We start from the raw sequence: 21257 nt of genomic DNA, 5'->3' as shown, positions 1-21257 counted from the left end.
TCTGTAAAAAATGATTTCAATCAAGTCTTACTGACTAGTGATTCAAATTGTGATTTAAATCAAATCCACCCTGCTGGGTAGTGAAGGTTTCCTGCTTCCTGCTAGGTTTGGGGGCGTGACCAAGCTCCCCAAAGAGAGCTCTCATGTGCACATGGACCAAACAGGATTGCTCTCCTGCTATATCACTCAGTGGGAAGAGGGGAGAGAACCTGCTTTGTGCTTGAAGCATTTTGCAAGTGCTTCTGGAAACAGCTTGTATTTCTCCTTTAAGTGGCTGGGTGGCCAGAGGCAGGGGGGTGCCTGAGGGGGAAACGTGAGCAGCTTCAAACAGTGCTTTTGCCAATGAGCAAGTGTTACCGTATTTTTCGGTCCATAAGACGCTCCGGACCATAAGACGCACCAATTTTTAAAGGGGAAAAACCAGGGAAAAATATTTTTTCCTGGTTTTCCTCCTCTAAAAGGCTGGGAGGGGGAGCGAAGGAGGCAGCAGCGGTGGAGGGACTGGGAGAGGAACATGCTATGGGCCTCCCCTGCCTTTCCCACCCTGCCGACACCAGCGAAAGTGGGGCAGAGAAAGGGGAAGCCCAGTAGCGATGCTGTAGGGCTTCCTGTCCTCCCACCCCACTTTCGCTGGTGTTGGGGAGGTTTAAAGATTTAAAGACAGCTGGGGAGAAGGGGTGAACGCTCAGCCCTTCTCCCCCGCTGCCTTTAAAAAAAGCGGGGATGAGCCTCTCTGAAGGGGCACCATGCACCCCTTCAAAAAGGTTCATCCCCGTTTTTTTTAAAGGGAGCAGGGGAGAAGGGGTGAGCATTCACCCCTCGTCCCCAGCTCCCTTCAAAGCAAGTGGGATGAGCACAGGGTGTGGGGTGGTGGAGAAAGCAGCTGCTTCCTCCACCACCCAGCACCCAGCGCTGCTCCAAAAAGCCTGCTTTCTGCATCCTGGGTGGTGGAGGAAGCAGCTGGGATCCCGGCTGCTTTCCCCACCGCCCAGCTCCCCGCGCCGATGCAGAAAGCCTGCTTTTTGGATCGGCGCGGGGTGCTGGGTGGTGGAGGAAGCAGCTGGGATCCCGGCTGCTTTCTCCACCACCCAGCGCCCCGCGCCGATCCAAAAATCCTGATTTCGGGCACTGGGTGGTGGAGGAAGCAGCTGGGATCCCGCCTGCTTTCCCCACCGCCCAGCTCCCCGCGCCGATGCAGCACCCAGTGCCCGAAATCAGGGTGGGGGGAGGCCGCAGGGAGCGAAGTCTTCGCTCCATAAGACGCAGCAACATTTTCCCTTCCTTTTTAGGAGGGAAAAAGTGCGTCTTATGGAGCGAAAAATACGGTAAATCCTGCTGGGAACAAGGTGTACAAGCCAATGCAGGATTAAACCCTCTCCTCCCGCCCACCAGCTAACGCAGGCATAGGCAAACTCGGCCCTCTAGATGTTTTGGGACTACACCTCCCATGATCCCTAGCTAACAGGACCAGTGGTCAGGGATGATGGGAACTGTAGTCCCAAAATATCTGGAGGGCCAAGTTTGCCTATGCCCCTGAGCTAACGTCACTAGCGATGAGAGGCTGGGTGTGGTTTGGGGAAAATGGCCTTGTGGGCCAAACTAGACCCTCTGACAGGCCAAGACTGGCCTGGGGGCCAGAGGTTTCCCACCCCTACTTTTATCCAGCTCTGACTGGCATTTGTGTTGCAAGGCCTCAGGCACAGGGAACTTTTCAGTTTTGCTACTGAGGATCTGATAATTTAGCTTCTTTCTTGTTCCAATAATGACTTTGATTATAGCTATACTTAGGCTATGAAGTGTAGGAATGTAACATTTCACGCTTATTTGTGACATTTCACCCTAAATTAATTTGATGAAGTTTGTGCACTGTTATCTAAAAGCAGCAAAATAGTCATTTCCTTTGGAATTTAGAAAATGGCTTATGATACACAAAATATAGAGCTTTAATTTATGAAAAGCATTTTGGGTACAACCAAAATGCTGTCAAAAAAGGTACTGTATTAGTAAATATGCCTTGCCCTCTCTAGCACCAGGAATAATCTATTTTCTCTCCAAATTTCCACCTAGGATGAATCCATGTTTTAATTTATAAATTAATATTGTCTGGCTTCTCCCCCTCACTCCCATGGTTATAGTCACATTCAAAGGTAACTTTGCACATATTTAAAACTCAGCAACCACAGATTTCAATAAACATACAAACCTGGTTGTTTTTCTTTTTTCTCAAACTGTTGCTTTGCTTCTCTCTCTCTGTCTTCTTGATCAATAGGAGTCCCAGAATCATCCCGGGGGATTATTTTCCCATGAAATGGGCACTTCAGAAAGAAACAATGATATTTGTGTTGTTACACACACATTCATTCATTCATTCATTCTCTCTCTCTCTCTCTATATATATATATATATATATTTATAACAAGTTAGGCCTCATTAGGAACATTTTTGTAACATATGGATAGAACAGAGAAGCTGCAAGTGGGTTTTTTGTTGAGATACATGGCTGTGTTGGCTGATTCATATCATTCTGGATATGTGAATATCCTAACAGCAGGTGGTCATGAATTCCAGGGAACTTTGCCCTGCTATCACTGGAACCACAGTTCATTTCAGTTCTGAAAACTCCTATTTGTAGTTCCCTGAAATGTTTATTTGAGCCAAGGGTTTGGTACAAATTCTCCGCACTCAACATACGTGTAATGCACTCCAAGCTTATTCATCTACCTGCAAATTCTCAATATACAAAAACCACTGAGAAAGTGATAGTGAAATGAAATTTTTTTTGGAGTACCTTTAGAAGATAGAGAGGGCCTTGAGAGATATGAATTTGTGGATTCACTTAATCACCTTCCTTCCTTCCTTCTTACTCATATGTGCATTTTCTTTGTATGGAATATGTTGCCTGCCTTAACACAAAGTACTTCCTGCTTGAAAATGTAAGAATGGTCTTAGTGGATCAGACCAAATATCCAACCTACAACCTATGAATGTGTCTGTTCCTTCTGAAAAACAATCTGGTCATCCCATCTTGAAGGGCAAGGCCAAAGCATTTGCTCTACAAAGAAAGGCCTTAAATTATTTGTATTCTTAGTTCTGGGGTGGGGGGAAAGGATGTTTAGAATGAGATTATACTGTAATGAACATCAATGTGGAAAATCTGAATACAAACTATTATCACAGTAAATTTGCAATCATGTGCACGCCTACTCAGAAGAAAGTTGAATCAAGTTCAATGGGATTTACTCCCAGGCAAACACATACAGGATTGCAGCTGTAGTCTTTAAGAAGTGATCGGACCCTTCATTGTTTTGCTGCTTCAGAGCATAGCTATCCTCAACAGAAAAAAAATATTTTTAAAAAATACCTTGCTTTTCCTTCTGCAATAATGCTAAAAGTACCTAAAAGTTTTTTAACCCCCCCCCCACAAAACCTACAATCATCAATAAAATGCAACCCCAAACTCCAAGATAAAAACTAGTGGAATTCCTTCACTCTTTCAGAGCAGTAGAATTTGAGGTCATCCTTAATTAATTGGGTTTAGGAAAACAGGGAAGCATTTCTTCAAACAGTTCTTTTATGGCTGGATTTAATTTTAATATACCAAATTGAGGACTTGAAATTCTTCATATTCAAAGTCCATTTTGGCATTCTCAGTGATCTCCCACCAAAAATCTCATGGTCAGAAATATCCTGTATTTCTATTTATAAATTATTTTTATATTTTATATTTTTATATTCATATTTATTTATTATTTATTATTTATCATTTAATCATGAATTACAAAGGCAGGATTTTAGAGAAAGGAGACCTAATTCCAAGTAATGCAACAGGTGTATTATGTGGGGCTCCAAGCAGAGCACACAGGAATTCATTTTGGATTACATTCAATTCTTCCCTACATTCAATTCTTCCCCCCCAAACTGCTGCCTGGTATCTCTGGCCAAGCACATTACAGTATTAATATTTTTAAGAAAGGGCAAAATAGGATCAAGTGGAATGCTCTAGAGGTGTTATTAAGCACCCACCTTAAATCTATCCTGCCTTTCACAAAGTCCTCCACTCGGCATTGGTGCCCGGCATTTATGTTTCACTGGCTCAAACTTGCCAGCAAATGTTATATATCTACTCTTCAACATCTCAGCAACTTCTTTGTTTTCCACCTCCTCTTCCATTTCGCTGGGTGCCCAGAAGCGATGCTGAGAAGAACATCTAGAAAACAGAAGAAGTTACACCAGTGCTTTGTCATGAATGTAAACATGAATTCTAAAGAGACATTTTAACACCTTCTCCTGATATATGACATACCCTTTAAAAATATCTAAACATTGCTTCGGCTAGGTGCCCAAATTCCTAAACAACTTTGATTTTTTTAAAAATATTGAATACATTTAATTCTGCTGCAAGCTAAAAAAATATATATGAAACTACTATCTCAAGAGGACTGCAAGTGATTCGCTTCTCCATAAGCAGCTTCATCACATATTTTGTAACGTCAATTTACCATTTTGCGTTTTTACATTGTAAATAGCCTTGTGATCTTTGGATGAAGCGTGGCATATAAATTAAATAAAATGAATTCTAGAAATGGATCAGGTTATGTCAGAAATGCTGTCTGTCATCAGATGGCTCATAAAATTTGCAAGTATGCAGGAAGTTTTTACATTTCAAGGTTTCAGTAAAAATGAGCAGATAAGGCTTGATACGTCACAATTTAAGAGAGGAAATAATTTTACACATTTTAAAAGAAAAGGTGCAATATAGTTACTTAATAATCTTCCCAGAATCTGGTTGCTCTTGGCCCCAGTAGAAAAGATCTAACCCAAACGGTACGACAGGGGCTTTGGCTTTTTCTTCTTCAGACTTATTGTTGGGTGCCCCTGGTTCAGAATTCCTAGATTTGTAGGATAAAATATAAATGATGAAGAGACAACAGTTACTATCCAGAATGACAGGAAACATTCAACAACTGGAATCCACTTCACGTTAGACCTACTTCAACTTTTAGCAGGTCAAAATGCTGTGAAAAGCAAATACTTTACTATGACAAGGAATTAAACATTCACCAGAAGATGTGCATAACTCTTAAATGATTTTCCAAGGTACTTGAACAAGAAAAGCTAAGAACAATACAACACAAACCAAGCAAGAACCACGATGCTGATTAAATACTGCCTCTGTCTTTAGAGGTCTAAAGCAATATTGTACCACTTTAAACAGTCATGAGTTCCCCCAAAGAATTATGGGAACTGTAGTTTGTTAACAGGGCTGAGAGTTGGTCAGAGACTCCTACTCCCCTCCTGGAACTACAATTCCCAGAGTTCCCTAGAAAGAGGAATTGACTGTTAAACCACTCTGCGAATTGTAGTGCTTTGAGGGGAATACAACCAGTGTTAGAAACTGAGATATGAAAGCTAGGAAATGAATGGCACCTTAAACCTGGGTTATGGGCGCAACAAGGTCTTGTCTAAAGGAAGAGAACAAAAAGGAACATAACCTTTGGCGAAAAGAAAAGTGGAAGCAGACAGTAAGGGATGCTAAAGAATAATTTGAGGAACAAATTGCTAAAAACATTGAAACCATCAACAGCAAGTTCTTTAAATATATTAGTAGCAGGAGAATAAGGGGCAGGGGGAGCAGTTGGACCTTAGGATGACAAGAGAGTCAAAGGTGTGCTGGATAAGGATAAGGAGATTACAGAGCTGAATGAATTATTTGTGTCTGCCTTTACTATTGGAGCCAGAGTATATCCTAGTGCTTGAACTTTTGTAGGAGAAGTGTCCGAGGAATTAAGTTCTAGGACTAACAGGCAGAATAAAAGCATTCACTTGGAGGTTCTCGAAGAACTCAAATGTACAACAGCTCATCTTCTAACAAAAACATGTTAACTTGTCCCTCAGATCAGCCCCCATACCCAAGGACTGGAAAGTAGCCAATGTAACACATAGTTAAACCACTGAACTTGCTCCCGTAAGAGGCAGTAATGCTTCTGAATATATTACTGGAAACCAGAGGAGGGGGCAAAGTGCTCTCGTGCTCAGTCTTTGCTCGAGGGTTTCCCACAAGCATATGGGTGGGCCCCTTTGAGAACAGCATGCTGGACTAGGCAGGCCACAGGCCTGATCCAGCAGGCTCTTATGTTTTTTCTAATACAGCTAAGGTTATGTGTGATGCCATACAAGGACTGCAAACTTAAACAGAAAGTTGCATGTGCTACTCAGGCGGTATGGCATGAGGCCTCGAAGGGGCTGGGAGATTTAGCAGCATACGAATTCCATGCTGGAAATTGTGGCAGAGCAGGGGAATTGGGGAGGAACCCAAAGACAAACATGTTGCAGCCCTACTGCTTTGCTGCCTCTATGAATCATACAATGCCTTGATTAATACCTGTGAACCTAGACCTGACCCAAGAATATGTTCAAGGCAGGTTGATTGAGGAGTACAGCCACAGGAGGGAAAACAGGGCAGGGAAGAAGACTGAGTGAGGAACTAGAGACAGTTCAGAGAACCTCCTTTACCCTCCTTCCCCTCAAAAAAGGGACTGCCTCCTCCTCCCTCCTCTCCAACAACAGCATCTTCTCCACAGATTTATCCAAAGTCCCCTCCTATGCCATGAGGATGAGCTTGGCTTGAGCAGCTCAAACTTGGTCTTGACCTTTCAGTGGTGGCAATCACTAGCTCCTGGAGGCATTGTAGTTGTTGGGCAAAATCCCAAACATTAAATAAAACCTCTTCTCTGCAGGAGAGAAGCAAGGTTAATGCTCTGTAAGTATTAAGGCCTGCCTTTGTTTTGGACGTGAAATGCAAAGGGTAAGATTGCCAACGGAATATTTGTCTCATTACAACCTGGCACCTGGAAGATGTAATCTAGGCAGTTTATCTTGGATCATTTTCCATGTTGCAGCTGCACAGGTTGGATCAAGTTCTTCTTCATTTCTTTTAGGCTGGGAGGCCGCTGCAGATGCTCTTCCTGTCGCAAAGGGTTTTGAAGGTGATACTGGTTCCAACCCTACAAAAAGAAAAGTCAAGCAAACGTTTGCAAATCTACGTCTCTGAAAAAGAACAGCTGGCCAGTTTGTACAGCACATTTCAGAAACGGAATACTGATGTGAGGCAAAATTCTGGTCTTCACCAAAATACTAACTCTAGCTGTATAGGACAAAAATTCATTTGTGCCCATATTTCTTTAGAAAGTCCAAGAAAAAGCACCACTGCCCAATTTAGACTCCACATTAACAAATGACTCTAATCAAATACTTTCCCCTCTCTATCAGCAGCAGAAAAAGTTTTGTACTCTTTCAGAAATACAGTGTCTGATCTAGCGTATCTGAGAACTTGTGACATTATAGAGGAATGGAAAGAGATTTGGAAGAAGCCAACCCAGGAGAAGGTCCTAACAGAACCCTCTTGTTGTAAAGTGATGGAACAACAATTATTGTTCCAAGACCTGTATTTGCCACTGTGATTGCAGCTCCAATAATAAGGAAGCCAAATGACAGCCCCAAGGAGTCCTGAACTTTGTCTTTTGCCAGTTATGGAGCTGGTATGGCCACCCTATTATGTTGGCTATTGTTAGTAGGTTAAGCATTTTGTGATTTTCTATCCCAGGCATAGGCAAATTCGGCCCTCCAGATGTTTTGGGACTACAACTCCCATCATCCCTGACCACTGGTCCTGTTAGCTAGGGATGATGGGAGTTGTAGTCCCAAAACATCTGGAGGCTTGAGTTTGCTTATGCCTGTTCTATCCATTCCTTGTTTCACTGCATACAGTGAGACTGCCCACAACAAGATCTCTTTTGTTGCTTTGGTAGCAGGTTAAAACTCTCTTCAAAACAATGGGCACTTCTTTGCTACCTACTATCATTTTTTCCCAACTTTCCAACTTCTACTAAGTTTGAAAGTGTTGTTTATGCCATGAGATAGGGTGGGAGAACTTGACATGCAACTCTTTTCTCTCCAAGGATTAATCTACAGGTAATATTGACCCCCCCCAAAAAAAACCCTACCTGCTACTGTTCAGGACACACTGCAGTCCCACATATGGGATCTACTCATGAGTAGGTCATCACTGGATCTTCTAGAGCTTGGAGCCTCCTTTCCCTTTGACTGATGGCTTTGTATTAAGGGCCTCAGTTGAAGGGCCAGGTCACCACCTCACCTCCCCCTAGACATCATTAAGGTCAATTTCAATGAGAGAAGCCTCTATGGGGAGGAAGGCAAATGGGCTGCAGAAAGACTTTCAAAGACCAGCAAGTTACATGTAAGTGCAACTTTGGAGGTCTCATATTTTTGGGGGGGTGGGGGACTAGATAAATTTTAGCTAATGGAGGGGTAGAGGCTCGGTCAGTTGAAGATCAACTGTTTCCAGTAAATTAAGCCAAATTCATTCTAATAATTAGACATCAAATTAATTTCGATTACATGGAGTAAAAACATAAATACTCAAAGAAAAATACTATTTTGGGGCAGAAAGCACGTCTGTACCAGAAACAGAACAAAGCTCGATAGCTAAAGCTAATCCCCCATCTAAACCCCTCCATTTTCAAATATCCTTTGTATTATCACTACTACAATACCTTGGTTCAAATTTATTGCAATACTTGGTTTTAGGAAGATATTTTTTTAAAAGTCCAATCTCCTGGTGGTGTTTGTTGTTGTTTAAATTGACCAAATGGCACCTATTTGCCTGAAGCAATAAAGTAGACAGCGTTAAAGAGATAAATCAATAGTAGGAAATAGAGAGGCTGGGATTTCAGCTGAAAGTTAGGCTGCTGAATGCTGACATTATTGATTTTAGCTAGTTCAGCTGGCCTTGTAATTAAAATGTAAATTTGAGAAAGAGATTGTGTCCTGACAGAAATGGTGGGATTAAGGGGAGATAAAAGCTCCTCAATGAAAATTCAGAGAAAGTAAAAGAACAGGTTTCATCAGCCATTTGGACTTAGGAGAATCAGAAGTAGGTAGCAGTATATATTTAATTGAAAAGGGGGGGGGGAAACACCCACCGAAGTAGAATATAAATAATATGAACAAAAAGATTTGAAGAACAGGTTTTGCTCCCTTTCCTTCATTCTGTTCTGCACATAGCCCTTGCTAATCCAAAATACATGTCTATCAACACAACATGGCATACAAATGACTATTTCAGGCATGCCAAAGGGCAAGTGTGTGCTGAAGATAATTTTTATTACCTTTTCCCTTTTAACATAAACATGTATGCACATACACGCACACGCACACACACACTCCTTACCAGGAACGGATTTTCATACTTCCCATGAAGCTAGTTACATTTTTCTTTGGCTCTTGCCCACTGTTGTCATTTTACCATTTATCCTAAACGATTTGGGTGCTGAGTTTTGATGACTGTGTAACCAAAACAGGGCTACTGAGGCGAGAAAGGGATATCACTATGCTCAGGGAAGTCCCAATGCATTACTACTACTACTACTACTACTACTACTAATAATAATAATGCTTGCAGAAATAGGGGGAAATAGGAAGAAGAAAACTGAAGGAGGAAACCAGCCACCAGCACACTCCCCCCCCCCCAAATCACTGTATCATAGTGACTGGGTATGCGGTGACCACAGGATGCTGAGTGTCTGGTGAGGGAAAGGAGGAATGGAACAGAGTGGACTTTCTTCTCCAAAAAGGCATGGCTGGCCGGCTGATGCTCTCAACATAAGCACTCCACGCTGTAACCGTTCCTTGCAGCTCCCGCAATAGTTTGGCTAAAAATGTTCTGTTGGGAAAATCTTGTTTGCATGTGCATGCATGAACACACTATGTGGTATTATATCCACTGAAATAATCATTCCTAGCGAGGGGCAGATGGGGCGCGACCACCTGGGAAGGTGGCCCATCATGGAGAAGGAAAAGTGTGTCCCTAAACCTCTGCTATGAGGAACGCGGGTGGTGCTGTGGTCTAAACCACTGAGCTTAGGGCTTGCCGATCAAAAGGTCGGCGGTTTGAATCCCCGCGATGGGGTGAGCTCCCGTTGCTCGGTCCCAGCTCCTGCCAACCTAGCAGTTTGAAAGCATATCAAAGTACAAGTAGATAAATAGGGACCGCTCCAGCGGGAAGGTAAACAGCGTTTCCGTGCGCTGCTCTGGTTCTCTAGAAGTAGCTTAGTCATGCTGGTCACATGACCCAGAAGCTGTCTGCGGACAAACGCCGGCTCCCTCAGCCTATAGAGTGAGATGAGCGCGCAGCCCCAGAGTTGTCAGCGACTGGACCTAGCCGTCAGGGGTACCTTTACCTTTTTTAACCTCTGCTGTCTTGCACGATATCTTCAGGAGAAGGCAAGGCTAAGGAGTAAACCCTACACAAATCTGGAGTGGAGTCCCTAAGAGGGTTGGATGGCACTTTGTATGCCTCCTTCCAGCAATTCCTGAAGCCAAGCTGGTGCCAAATGTCTTGTTCTGCTTTATTTTGGACCATATAAATGAGGCAGAGGGGGTGTCTTGTTGTCTTGACAGCTCAGGACCCCCATACACAATGCCCAGGCTTATTATGGCCTGGGGAGGCCACTTCACTGCTGCTAACACAGTGGTCTGCCTTCACCCCCAGAGGTGCACTCCATTGTCTCTCAAGACAGATGGATGCCCACAATCATAATCTATTAATGACTGGAAAGTGGCCAATGTAACACCAATTTTAAAAAGGGATCTGGTGACTGGCGAGGTCCTGGAAATTACAACCAGGACGCTTAAAGTTTCTTCTGGGATAATTCATGGTAAGCCTTCTTAAAGGTAGAATTACTAAGCATATAGAAGAACAAGTCTTATTGAAGCAGAACCAGTATGGCTCCAGTCTCACTAACCTATTTGAGGTATTTGTCAAGAAGCAGTTAGACAGAGGTGATCTGGCCGATAAAGTATACTTGGACTTTTAAAAAGCATTTGACAAAATATATCACCATATATTTCACCAGACTCCTGAATAAGCTTAGTAGTCATGGGATAAGACTTAGTAGTCATGTGAATCAGTGAAGAACCAGGAAACAGAGAGTAAGAATAAATGGACAAGTCTCCCATTGGTGGGATGCAGAAAGTTGAGTTCCTCAAGCAGGGCCAGATTTAGGTTTGACGAGGCCCTAAGCTACTGAAGGAAATGGGGCCCTTTATATGTCCAGCTGTCCTTTGTCAACAACAAATTGTCACTGTTTTTTGTGTTGAATATATGCTATATGGTAATTTATGGACCTAATAGGAGTCGTTCGCAACTGGACTTAACTGTCAGGGGTCCTTTACCTTTACCTTTTTAGGTATCTAAAGCCATTTGTACATAACAAAATAGGTATTTTATCAAAGTAATTTGTTTTTTATCTTATATTTTGGAAATGTACATCCAGGTTTTTTTCCTTTAAATTTTTTTGGGGCCCCCAAGAGAGTGGGGCCCTACACTATAGCTTGTTTAGGTTATACGTAAATCCAGCACTGCCCTCCAGGATTCATACTGGGACTTGTGCTTTTACATAAATGATCTAGTTAAAGGTGCCAAGGCACCCAAGTTTGCAGCTTTGTTCAGGGTGGTTAAAACAAAAAGGGTTTGTGAGGGGCTCCAAACAAGGTGAATGGGAAGTAACATGGCATATGCAATTCAATGCAAGCAAGTGTAAAATGACGTACACTGTGACATAAAATCCTATTGTCACATAATGTGTCTGAAATAGAAGTAACTGACCAGGAAACAGATGTGGTGGTTGTACTGAATAGCTTTGATGGAAATGCCAATCCAGTGTAAAAGAGGTGCAGCATTGACATTGAAGTGGAGACAATGGGGTCCTGCTCCATACAGTTTTTTGGCAACAATTCATGTTTAATGGATAGTGCACTCTGGATACACAATTGGTCCACCAAATTATTTATCAAGTAGCACCTGAATGAATTATCCCCCCCCCCTCCATATGTGGTTCTCTTGTCATTTCCAGCCTATTTGTTTCAATTACTTTGACAGAAGTTTTATTCTTTATACAATGTCCTTCATCATATGTTCTCCTTTGTATGTCTACAAAACCATGTATGTACATCACATTGTTTTGTAGCTATACAAAGAAGTATACTGTGTATGATTAAAGACACTGTATAAAGAATAAAAACTTTTGCCAGTCTAATTAAGACAAATAGGCTGGAAATTACAATTCCAAGAGAACCACATGTAAGGGAGTGGGATCTGCAAGAAAATGTTGCAATGCATCTTTCCCTCCCATAGGTTTATTATTCTGCAACCCTAGAAGTTCCTCCGAGCATTCTGACCTTTCCGTCTTGCTCATCAGTAGTCCCTTTTTGGTTCCATTTCTGCCTTCACCTGCCACCTGAGTTTGCTATTAAGAAGAAGTGATATTCTGCACCCTGGAAAATTATCAATCTATTATTGCATATTCAATATTGCATTACATGCAGAGGTACATATTTTGTTACACACAACAGTTTTTTTTTTGCCTGAGAACATATCCATCTATTGTTGCTACAACTGTTGCCTGCATGCTCTTTAAAACCACTCTTTCACAAGTCAAATCACTCTTAGTGTTCATTTACCCTATGTATGCATTCTAGACAGAGGAAGACTGGGGTGTCAGCTTATATGACTACAGGCATACAAAACAACAAGCAATCTGCAATACTGCAAAATGGTTGCCATCCTGAGAGATCAGGTGCAAGTGTAAATAAGGATTATACAAATGAGAGGTCATTAAAAACCCTGGTAATGTTAATTTGGCATGACACCCCTTAATGGGTTATGTCTTCACACTTCAGTTGTCTAATCACCTAAATTCTTTTACAAATTTACATTTTATCTTGCATATGGAAACTCAAATCGACTCTCTCTCCCCCCCTTATTATAATATCTATTCAAACTCTCAATTCTTGCCTTAATTTGCAGTTAGAATGTACTTTTTGACATATTAAAAACTATTTATGTAACTTTTTGCCTTAGTGGGGGGGACCCAGTACCAAGCAAAAATAACTAACCCAAAACATATACAGTGGTACCCCGCTAGACGAATGCTTCGCTAGACGAAAAACTCGCTAGACGAAAGCATTCGTCTAGCGGGAGGCTGCCCCGCTAGACGAAAAAGTCTATGGGGCTGCCTCGCAAGACGAAAAAATTTCGTCTTTTTTTTTCCGTTTTGCGGAGCGCGGCTCCCATTGCCGCTCCGCAAGACGAAAACCCCGCTAGACGAAAATTTTCGCGGGACGAATTATTTTCGTCTAGCGGGGCACCACTGTATTTTGTCCATTAAATTAAGACTCTGACTTCGCATATTTGAACACTGACTCATCAAGAAAGTATTGTAAAGGTCTCTGTGGGTTTGTGCATGTGTGAATCAGGATTAGTTAGTACAAGGATTGTGAACCGATGGCTTTAGACACTAACACAACCCCCACCCACTGATTGCACAAAGAGCCGAACCATTTTTAATTAATTTTTTTTAATGGTTTAAGTTGTAAATAAAACTCGCCTACTTGGTATCTCATCTTGAGTCTTTTCTAATACTTGGGCAACAAGCAGGGGTGGCTAACCTGTCTGTGCTCCATTTGCTCCTGGATTGCAACTCCCATTAGTCCTGAGCACTGAGCATGCTGGGTGGCGATGGCGGGAGCTTCAGTCCAGCAGATATGGAGGGCCATCCCTGATTTAACGTACTAAGCAAATAACTCTAAAAAAAGGTAAAGGACCCCTGACAGTTAAGTCCAGTCGCGGACGACTCTCGGGTTGCGGCGCTCATCTTGCTTTACTGGCCAAGGGAGCCGGCATACAGCTTCCGGGTCATGTGGCCAGCATGACTAAGCCGCTTCTCATGAAACCAGAGCAGCGCACAGAAACGTTGTTTACCTTCCTGCCGGAGAGGTACCTATTTATCTACTTGCACTGGCGTGCTTTCGAACTGCTAGGTGGGTAGGAGCTGGGACAGAGCAACGGGAGCTCTCCCCGTCGCGGGGATTCGAACCGCCGACCTTCCGATCGGCAAGCCCAAGAGGCTCAGTGGTTAACACCACAGCGCCACCCGCATCCCTGGCTCTATATTCCCTGGCTAATAGAACTTGTTTCCCCATGGCTCAGGAGCCCTGCCCAATTAAGTTAGTTTCCCTCTTATTTGTGTTCCCTTAAAGAAGTCCTAAGCACATTCTTTCTTAAAATATCCCATGTTCTAATCAAGGGTAAAATCCTGTTTCATTATAGACTGTGGTCATACAATGCTAGAGTCCTTGGAATCATAATACATGTACTTTAATATTCTATCTTTTATTGTAATTTGGGACATCACCTTCTTCTGATCAGTTTACTGGGGTATGCAGATGAGGGTTTGGTTATGCACTGTTTACCATACAAGGTCCTATATATTACTGAGCAAACAGCTGTGTATTGAGCTCAATTTCTTTGGATAAACTGCAGGGTCCCCATGCCTACTTTGTTGTTGTTGTTGTTGTTGTTGATTTGCATTATGTGTTCCAATCTGAATGGATCATAAGACCGTGATAAATACATTTCATTCATTTAGAAAATATTACATACTTTATTGTACATGTCACATGTCTTGTTTGTAACTCTCATGTACATACACAGTGTGCAATGCTGTGCATGACCACATTCGGTCCTAATTAATGCTTGATGGCAGCAACTTTATTAAAACAGTCAGTTTGCGCAATGCATTTCCAACACCCATACCAATGAAAACTCAATATCTCGATGGAGGGTGTAACTGAAAAGCTATATATATATATCAACATATCAACCATCTAGATAGGAAGCAGAACTCACTGACTGAAAAATCACAATGAAACAAAGACTAACACTGATTTAAATCAAGTTTCCTATTATTATTAACACGGTTGGGCAGGGGAAGGAGAGGGATACTGTTTCATCTGGCAAGCTCAGTGGTAGAGCCTGCTCTTGATGCGATTTTATTCCTCTTCATGGATTAGCAAACTTTTTCAGCAGGGGGCGAGTCCGCTGTCCCTCAGACCTTGTGGGGGGCCGGACTATTTTTTTTTTTGGGGGGGGAATGAATTCCTATGCCCCACAAATAACCCAGAGACGCATTTTAAATAAAAGCACACATTCTACTCATGTAAAAACACGCTGATTCCCGGACCGTCCGCGAGCCGGATTTAGAAGGTGATTGGGCCAGATCCGGCCCCCGGGCCTTAGTTTGCCTACCCATGCTCCACTTGATGGAGTTTAAAGTACTCTAGGAATAATCACGGTCACTTGAAGTCCAGGTTATCTCAATGGCTAGGAGTGCCTACATCTGGTTTGGTTGGTGAGTCACCTACGATCTTTTCTGAACAGGGATAGCCTAGCTACACATCCATTATTTATTTATTTCATAAAATTTATACACTGCTTGATTGTAAGAAACCTCTATGTGGTTTACAAAAGCAGTTTCTACTGAACAGCTTTCAACAGAAGTGCAAAAAACAAGACTACAATGATTTCATGTATGTGTGCATGTGCCACTTCAATGCATAAACCACTCGTTATAAATCAGCGCACAACGGCACACATAAGTGAATACAAGTCTTATTTTGGTTACCGCACCCTTGGAAAACAGCCCTATTTCTTCAAATGGGTTTCTAAGCTTAGATATAAAGCACAGGGGATGTCAGCCAGAATCTTGACTAAGCTCTAAGAACAGGAAAGGGCTGATGAGTGTGATGGAGGTAGAAAGCTCTAAATGTCATTGTTAAATTAGGGCTGCAGGCTTTAATTGATTAATTGGTGTCATCAATCAATGAAAGCCTTAAGCACACCTTAAAAATGTCCTCAGATTAATCAGTGAAGCTGAGAATAAAGATTATGGACTCTTCAAGGGCCTGCCATATTGCTGTCTTCCTCATACCAGTACCAAATTTGATTAAAGAAAATAAATTAATTAAAAGCAGCCTTTTTCTTCAAGTCTGTATCCAAAGTAATTGGGAATATTATCCGATTAAGTATTAAATATCACCTTTAATTCCAACAAGCTTTTGCTCAATACACTCCAAGTTTTCAGTGTTAAGAGAAATCTCAATTTTTTTCTAGAATCTTCAAAACAAACCTTAATTGAAAAAATATCAGTGTGTATACTTATTTAAATGTGATTCATTGATCAATCAGCTGGTTGGAAGCAAAGGCAAGAAAGCATTTAAAAGTTGTTTATGCAGCTGATATCCACATATTAAATATGAACACTTATCAGCACAAGAGTATTGGAGTTTACCTCCAATCCTATACACACTTACCTGGAAGTAAGCATCACTGAATACAGTGGGACTTACTTCTGAGTAAATATGCACAAAAATGTGCTCTGAAGATTCCACAGGAGAACAATAAGGAAGATTGAAATTTTACAAAGAAGAGTAGCAAACATTCCAGAGAGCAGAGAGAGCCTGCTAGGCTTTGGAACCAGTAGCAAATTTAAACTGAATTTATCATTTTTACTGTTCTAAAACCGCAGTCACAAAAATTGAATTGCATGTGATTAATAGAACTCAGGTCACTAAGAAGCTTTTTGAGACCATATAGTTGGAATAAAGACAAGAGGAGTTAAGGTTATTTTGGTAGTTAATTTTAGACAGATAAAGAATCAAGTATATAGAATTTTAAGGATCATTAATAAACATGCACGTCTTAATGGTAATTCCATTCTGACTGGAATCTGAAGACATGCATGAGAGCCAAAGAAGCTGTATTAACTCACATTTCACATTGGGGTGTGATAATTAACTCCTTGGGTTTTGGGGGGGGGGGCTACTACATCTAGAGATTTTCCTGAGCCAAATAATCTGGGCAAATGTGGTGCCAAACTCTGGCATATTAAAGATTTGACAAAACATGGCTTGCTTATGCATGACCAGCCTCAAGATTGCTCTGAATAAGATGCTTAGATGACAAACAGTCAAAGATTGCAACATTTCATAGTGACATTCTGAGCAGCAGCAGTTTGTCCTTTCTGCAGTTATGTTACCAACATCCCTGGAAAAAAAACTAGTTACTGGAAGAAGTTGTTTCAGTAAATCATAGCACTGTTCCAGCAAGTCCCATGGTATTCTAAAATATGAACCAAAACCGCTCTCAGCACCCAAAGCTCTAACTTTTCCCAGATTAACACATCTTCTTCCTCTGTGATATATCGAAAGCTGAGATGCTTTGAAAACCCACAGATCCATGAGAAAGCAGATTACGAATAACTGGGGAATAAACACAAACAGTGGCCTTACACATTGAGGGATATATGCTCTAAAATGCATGTGACTTTAAAAAAAATGAGGCTGAAGGTTTAAAATAAAAGCCAGAAGAATATTTTTCTTCTCAACCTTTGTATGAGATTTTGTATGGACACCCTGATTTATTGGTCCCCTGAAAAACTGGCTCTGTTAAGTGCCATGACCTGCAACAAGTAGCGTAATACAAATTCTACACTGCTCGATCAGATGGTCGTATCCTGTTCTGTGCACCTGAGTAAACAATTATCTTGTGCATGGACACACACACACAGGTGCACACACGTACGTACGCTGCAATTCCTGGTTCAAAGCTACAGTGAAATATGAGTGAATAGAATAAGCCTCCTGCCCCGACCAAAGTTGACTCCTAGAGGATTTCTGTTTTTGTAAAGTCGGTCTTGCTCCCCCTATCTATGTACTGATTTCCTCACAGCAGTCGGAAAGATTACCCACACCACTGATCGCTTTATTACCTTGTAATGGCTGTTTATTTGCTTTAGCGCAGTGGTAACATGCGGTGATGAAGCTTTTCACAGCTGAGCAAACTCACCGTATTCATTACGAAGGTGGTCTGGAATGTAGGGCTCGTAGCCCTCCTTCTCAGGCACGTCTACAAACTCGTCCTCCTCGTCACTGTCATCTGTTGCCTTCATCTATGAAGAAAAGTCAGAAGCACTGAAGAAACACGGAAAACACCCAGCGGACACCCCATGAGAATATCCCTCGCATAAATGCTTCAGCTACAACAGGCACCTCTGAAGATCTGCCATCCCATTTTATTTTCAGTGTTAAGAACACTGTATGTTGGGACATACAAAGCACTGTTAAAAACAACATTTCAAGTACAGTATTTACTGCCTTCTTCTGGAAGGAGATGAAATCTTCCCTCCTACTTACCCATGATCTTTACTCCCGCTTCATGTTTTGTCAGGAACTGGGTTTCCTCAATAAGCGATATAACATAAACAAAGCTTGAACCATCAACTAGATTGTGTGGGGCTTCGTGCACCTACCTTGCAAAAGCAGCCTTAGGAAATAATTTACAAGCAACATTTTACTCCAGTGTACTCCCATTACATCTTTAACTACAAAAAAATTACTTAATAACTGCACCAGGACGCATGCCTGCAAGGAGTCTCAGACTCTGAGCTTTCATTTTTAAAAAAGTCCACCTATTGACCTCCTAGAAATAAAGTGAGGAAGAAGGCAGGTAAATTGGCTTGGCTGCCCCTTAGCCAATGAGAGAAGTCAAAGTTGTGATTGACAAGTGAGCTGTTTCAATATCAGGCGATAGGAAACCCCGATTCCTGCAGAGCTGCTGTTTCCCCCCCCCCCTTTTGTGCAATTTCTATCTCTGTTTTCGGCACATGGAATCTCTGTAGTTTGCCCAGGCCCAGCACATCTGTCAGCCAGGTCAGAGAAAACTATGTACATTTGTAATTAATATAGTACGGCTTTATTTATCCTAAAGGTTTTGGGTATCACGCCACAGAAAAGCAATATAAAAGTGTATACAAAACTGTTAACAGAAAAGCAATATAATAAATGGGGAGAAAGTTTGAGGTGTGAGAATAGGAAGTGATTTCGAGTATTCTGGGCAAGCAAAGTTTAAGAGTTTGGCTAAGTATAATCTGGTCAGAGTTAGACTTTGCCTCTTAAGTTTGTATTGGGCTTCTAAGAAAAGTGATAAAAATGAGAAGTGTGTAGAATAGAGAGGGTTGATTTTAAAACATTTAAGGTTTTATTATTATGATATTCTAAAAATGTTTTATCTTTCTGCTAGTTGTATAGTATGCCAAAAATCTTGCTGCTTGTGGACAGTGGAGTTTGCTTGGCTTCTTGAGGCAATGAGATGTATTCACAGGTTCGTAAAAAAATGGACTCAAGAAACCAGAAACAACAACAACAACAATAAGAAGTTGGATTTGATATTCCGCTTTATCACTACCCAAAGGAGTCTCAAAGCGGCTCATATTCTCCTTTCCCTTCCTCCCCCACAACAAACACTCTGTGAGGTGAGTGGTGGGGCTGAGAGACTTCAGAGAAGTGTGACTAGCCCAAGGTCACCCAGCAGCTGCATGTGGAGGAGTGGGGACGCGAACCCGGTTCACGAGATTACGAGTCTACAGCTCTTAACCACTACACCACACTGGCTCTCATCTTATATGGGGTGGGGGGAGACTCCCTTTGAATATAAGAGCAACCTAATTGGATCAAGCCAAAGGTCCATCTGCTCTAGCATCTTGCTTTGTACAATGGCAGCCAGATGCACCAGGAAACCTTGTTATCTGTCCAGTGGCGGAGCTTCATGCTCTGGCACTGGGGGTGGGAAGCAGGGGGGGGGGCTGGTGCATGTTCTGGGGGCGTGACAGAGCAGCACACGGAAATGCTGTTTACCTTTCCGCTGGAGCGGTACCTATTTATCTACTTGCACTTCATGCTTTTGAACTGCTAGGTTGGCAGGAGCAGGTACCGAGCAACGGGAGCTCACCCCGTCGCGGGGATTCAAACCGCCGACCTTCTGATCGGCAAGCCCTAGGCTCTGTTGTTTAACCCACAGCGCGACCTGCGTAGCACCTTAGAGACCAACTAAATTTGTTCTGGGTATAAGCTTTTGTGTGCATGCACACTTCTTCAGATACTCACATATTACACAATAAGTGCAAATACAAAATGTGAAAGCTTTCCAAAGAGGCATAGGCATGCCTCCTGCTGTGCAGGAACTAAAGTCCAGGAACTCATTAAGAATTTACTGTATAGTTAACTTAAAGTTCAACTCTATACATTTTTACTCAAAAGTAAGTCCCTTTGTGTTTAATGGAGCTCACTCTCAGGTAAGTGGGTACAAGATTGCAGCCTTGACTTTCTTGTGATGAAGGAGAAGAACTTAAATACTGGCAGTGCACCACATTTAAAGTCATTTTATAACAGAGAGGTATAAAAACCAAAAGTTAACACACTAAATTAAATTATTATCATTAAAATAAATTATATTTTATAACATTTTAAAACCCTGTTAATATAATTAGGTGATTTTGCTGCTGGGGCAGAAACTGGAAAGTGGCAGTAAGCTTTATTTTTTTACTGAGCTATTAAGGAAAATACTAACTGTATGCCTTTCCTTACTACTTTACCTGTAAAAGTAAAAAAAAGTAAAACGCATATAAATAAAACTTAAGCAATTTTAAAAATGAAAGCAAGTCATTCTGCTTTCTACAGTCTCTCACCCCCAGTGGCAACAGGCCTAAAGTAACTCCTTAAGAATTCCCAACCACCATAGTACAGTCTTGCAGGAAGAATATATACAAGAGGCTTATTGTACATTGATTAAACTGAATTGGAAAAAAACGCAGCTGATAGGTAAATCTTATATCAACTAGTTATCACTTTGTGAACTCACTGTGTCTCACTGGGAAACATCCAGTGCAAAAATAGATAGAACTATACAGTAGTGCCTTTTAAGTCTCTAACCCAGAGAATTCTAAGCAATATGCAAGTTTAGGAATTATGCAGATTAAAAAATATATAAAACTAGGGGCAGCCTCCCGCCCTCTGCCAAGTCCCCACCTCTCCCTCTACACTTCACCTAATTCCACATCCTTCATAGCTCCTTTGTGTCCCTCCACCCATGACTTGCTCAAACTTTTGCTGTTGTTTGAAACCTGCCTTCTCTTTTGCTCCCCCCCCCCCACTAAAAGAGTATGCTGCTAAACTCTCAGGCTAACATTCATGCCAACTGTTAGTCCTTAAATTGCAAGAGGAAGACGCGATTTCCCACTGCTGAGACCACTGAGGCTCAACTACGATACCTAGTCTATGTTTGCACTTCCCTTGAAGAATATTCAGGAACAACAGTTGGTTCCGATTGTTGCTGCTGGGCTGTTGATAAGGGCCTGTTATTTCATAATTATTTGATATGCATTTGCTCCCAGTAGGTTTCCAAGTCTATACCAAAGCTCGAGTTACCACTTTTATCCTCTCCCTCCCCATTTTTTTTAAAAAAACAACCAAAATTCTGACAATATAAACAACAAACAGTGTTC

At 41.8% G+C, this 21257-nt stretch overlaps 1 protein-coding gene across 2 annotated transcripts in view; it reads right to left on the bottom strand.

The window, feature by feature from the left end:
- Nucleotides 1-21257, bottom strand: part of UVSSA (UV stimulated scaffold protein A) — a 49504-nt gene that overhangs the window by 8086 nt on the left and 20161 nt on the right. For both annotated transcript variants that reach the window (XM_033148401.1, XM_033148402.1), the window contains 5 exons: nt 17765-17867; nt 6842-7004; nt 4764-4889; nt 4024-4207; nt 2204-2315 (listed from right to left, as the gene is read on the bottom strand). In XM_033148401.1, the coding sequence (XP_033004292.1) occupies nt 2204-2315; nt 4024-4207; nt 4764-4889; nt 6842-7004; nt 17765-17867 (688 nt within the window). The remainder of the gene's footprint in view (nt 1-2203; nt 2316-4023; nt 4208-4763; nt 4890-6841; nt 7005-17764; nt 17868-21257) is intronic.

Source organism: Lacerta agilis, chromosome 5, assembly GCF_009819535.1.
Source record: "Lacerta agilis isolate rLacAgi1 chromosome 5, rLacAgi1.pri, whole genome shotgun sequence".
NCBI lineage: Eukaryota > Metazoa > Chordata > Lepidosauria > Squamata > Lacertidae > Lacerta > Lacerta agilis.
Note: the sequence above shows the minus strand (reverse complement) of the source record. Positions and strands in the feature narration are given on the sequence as shown.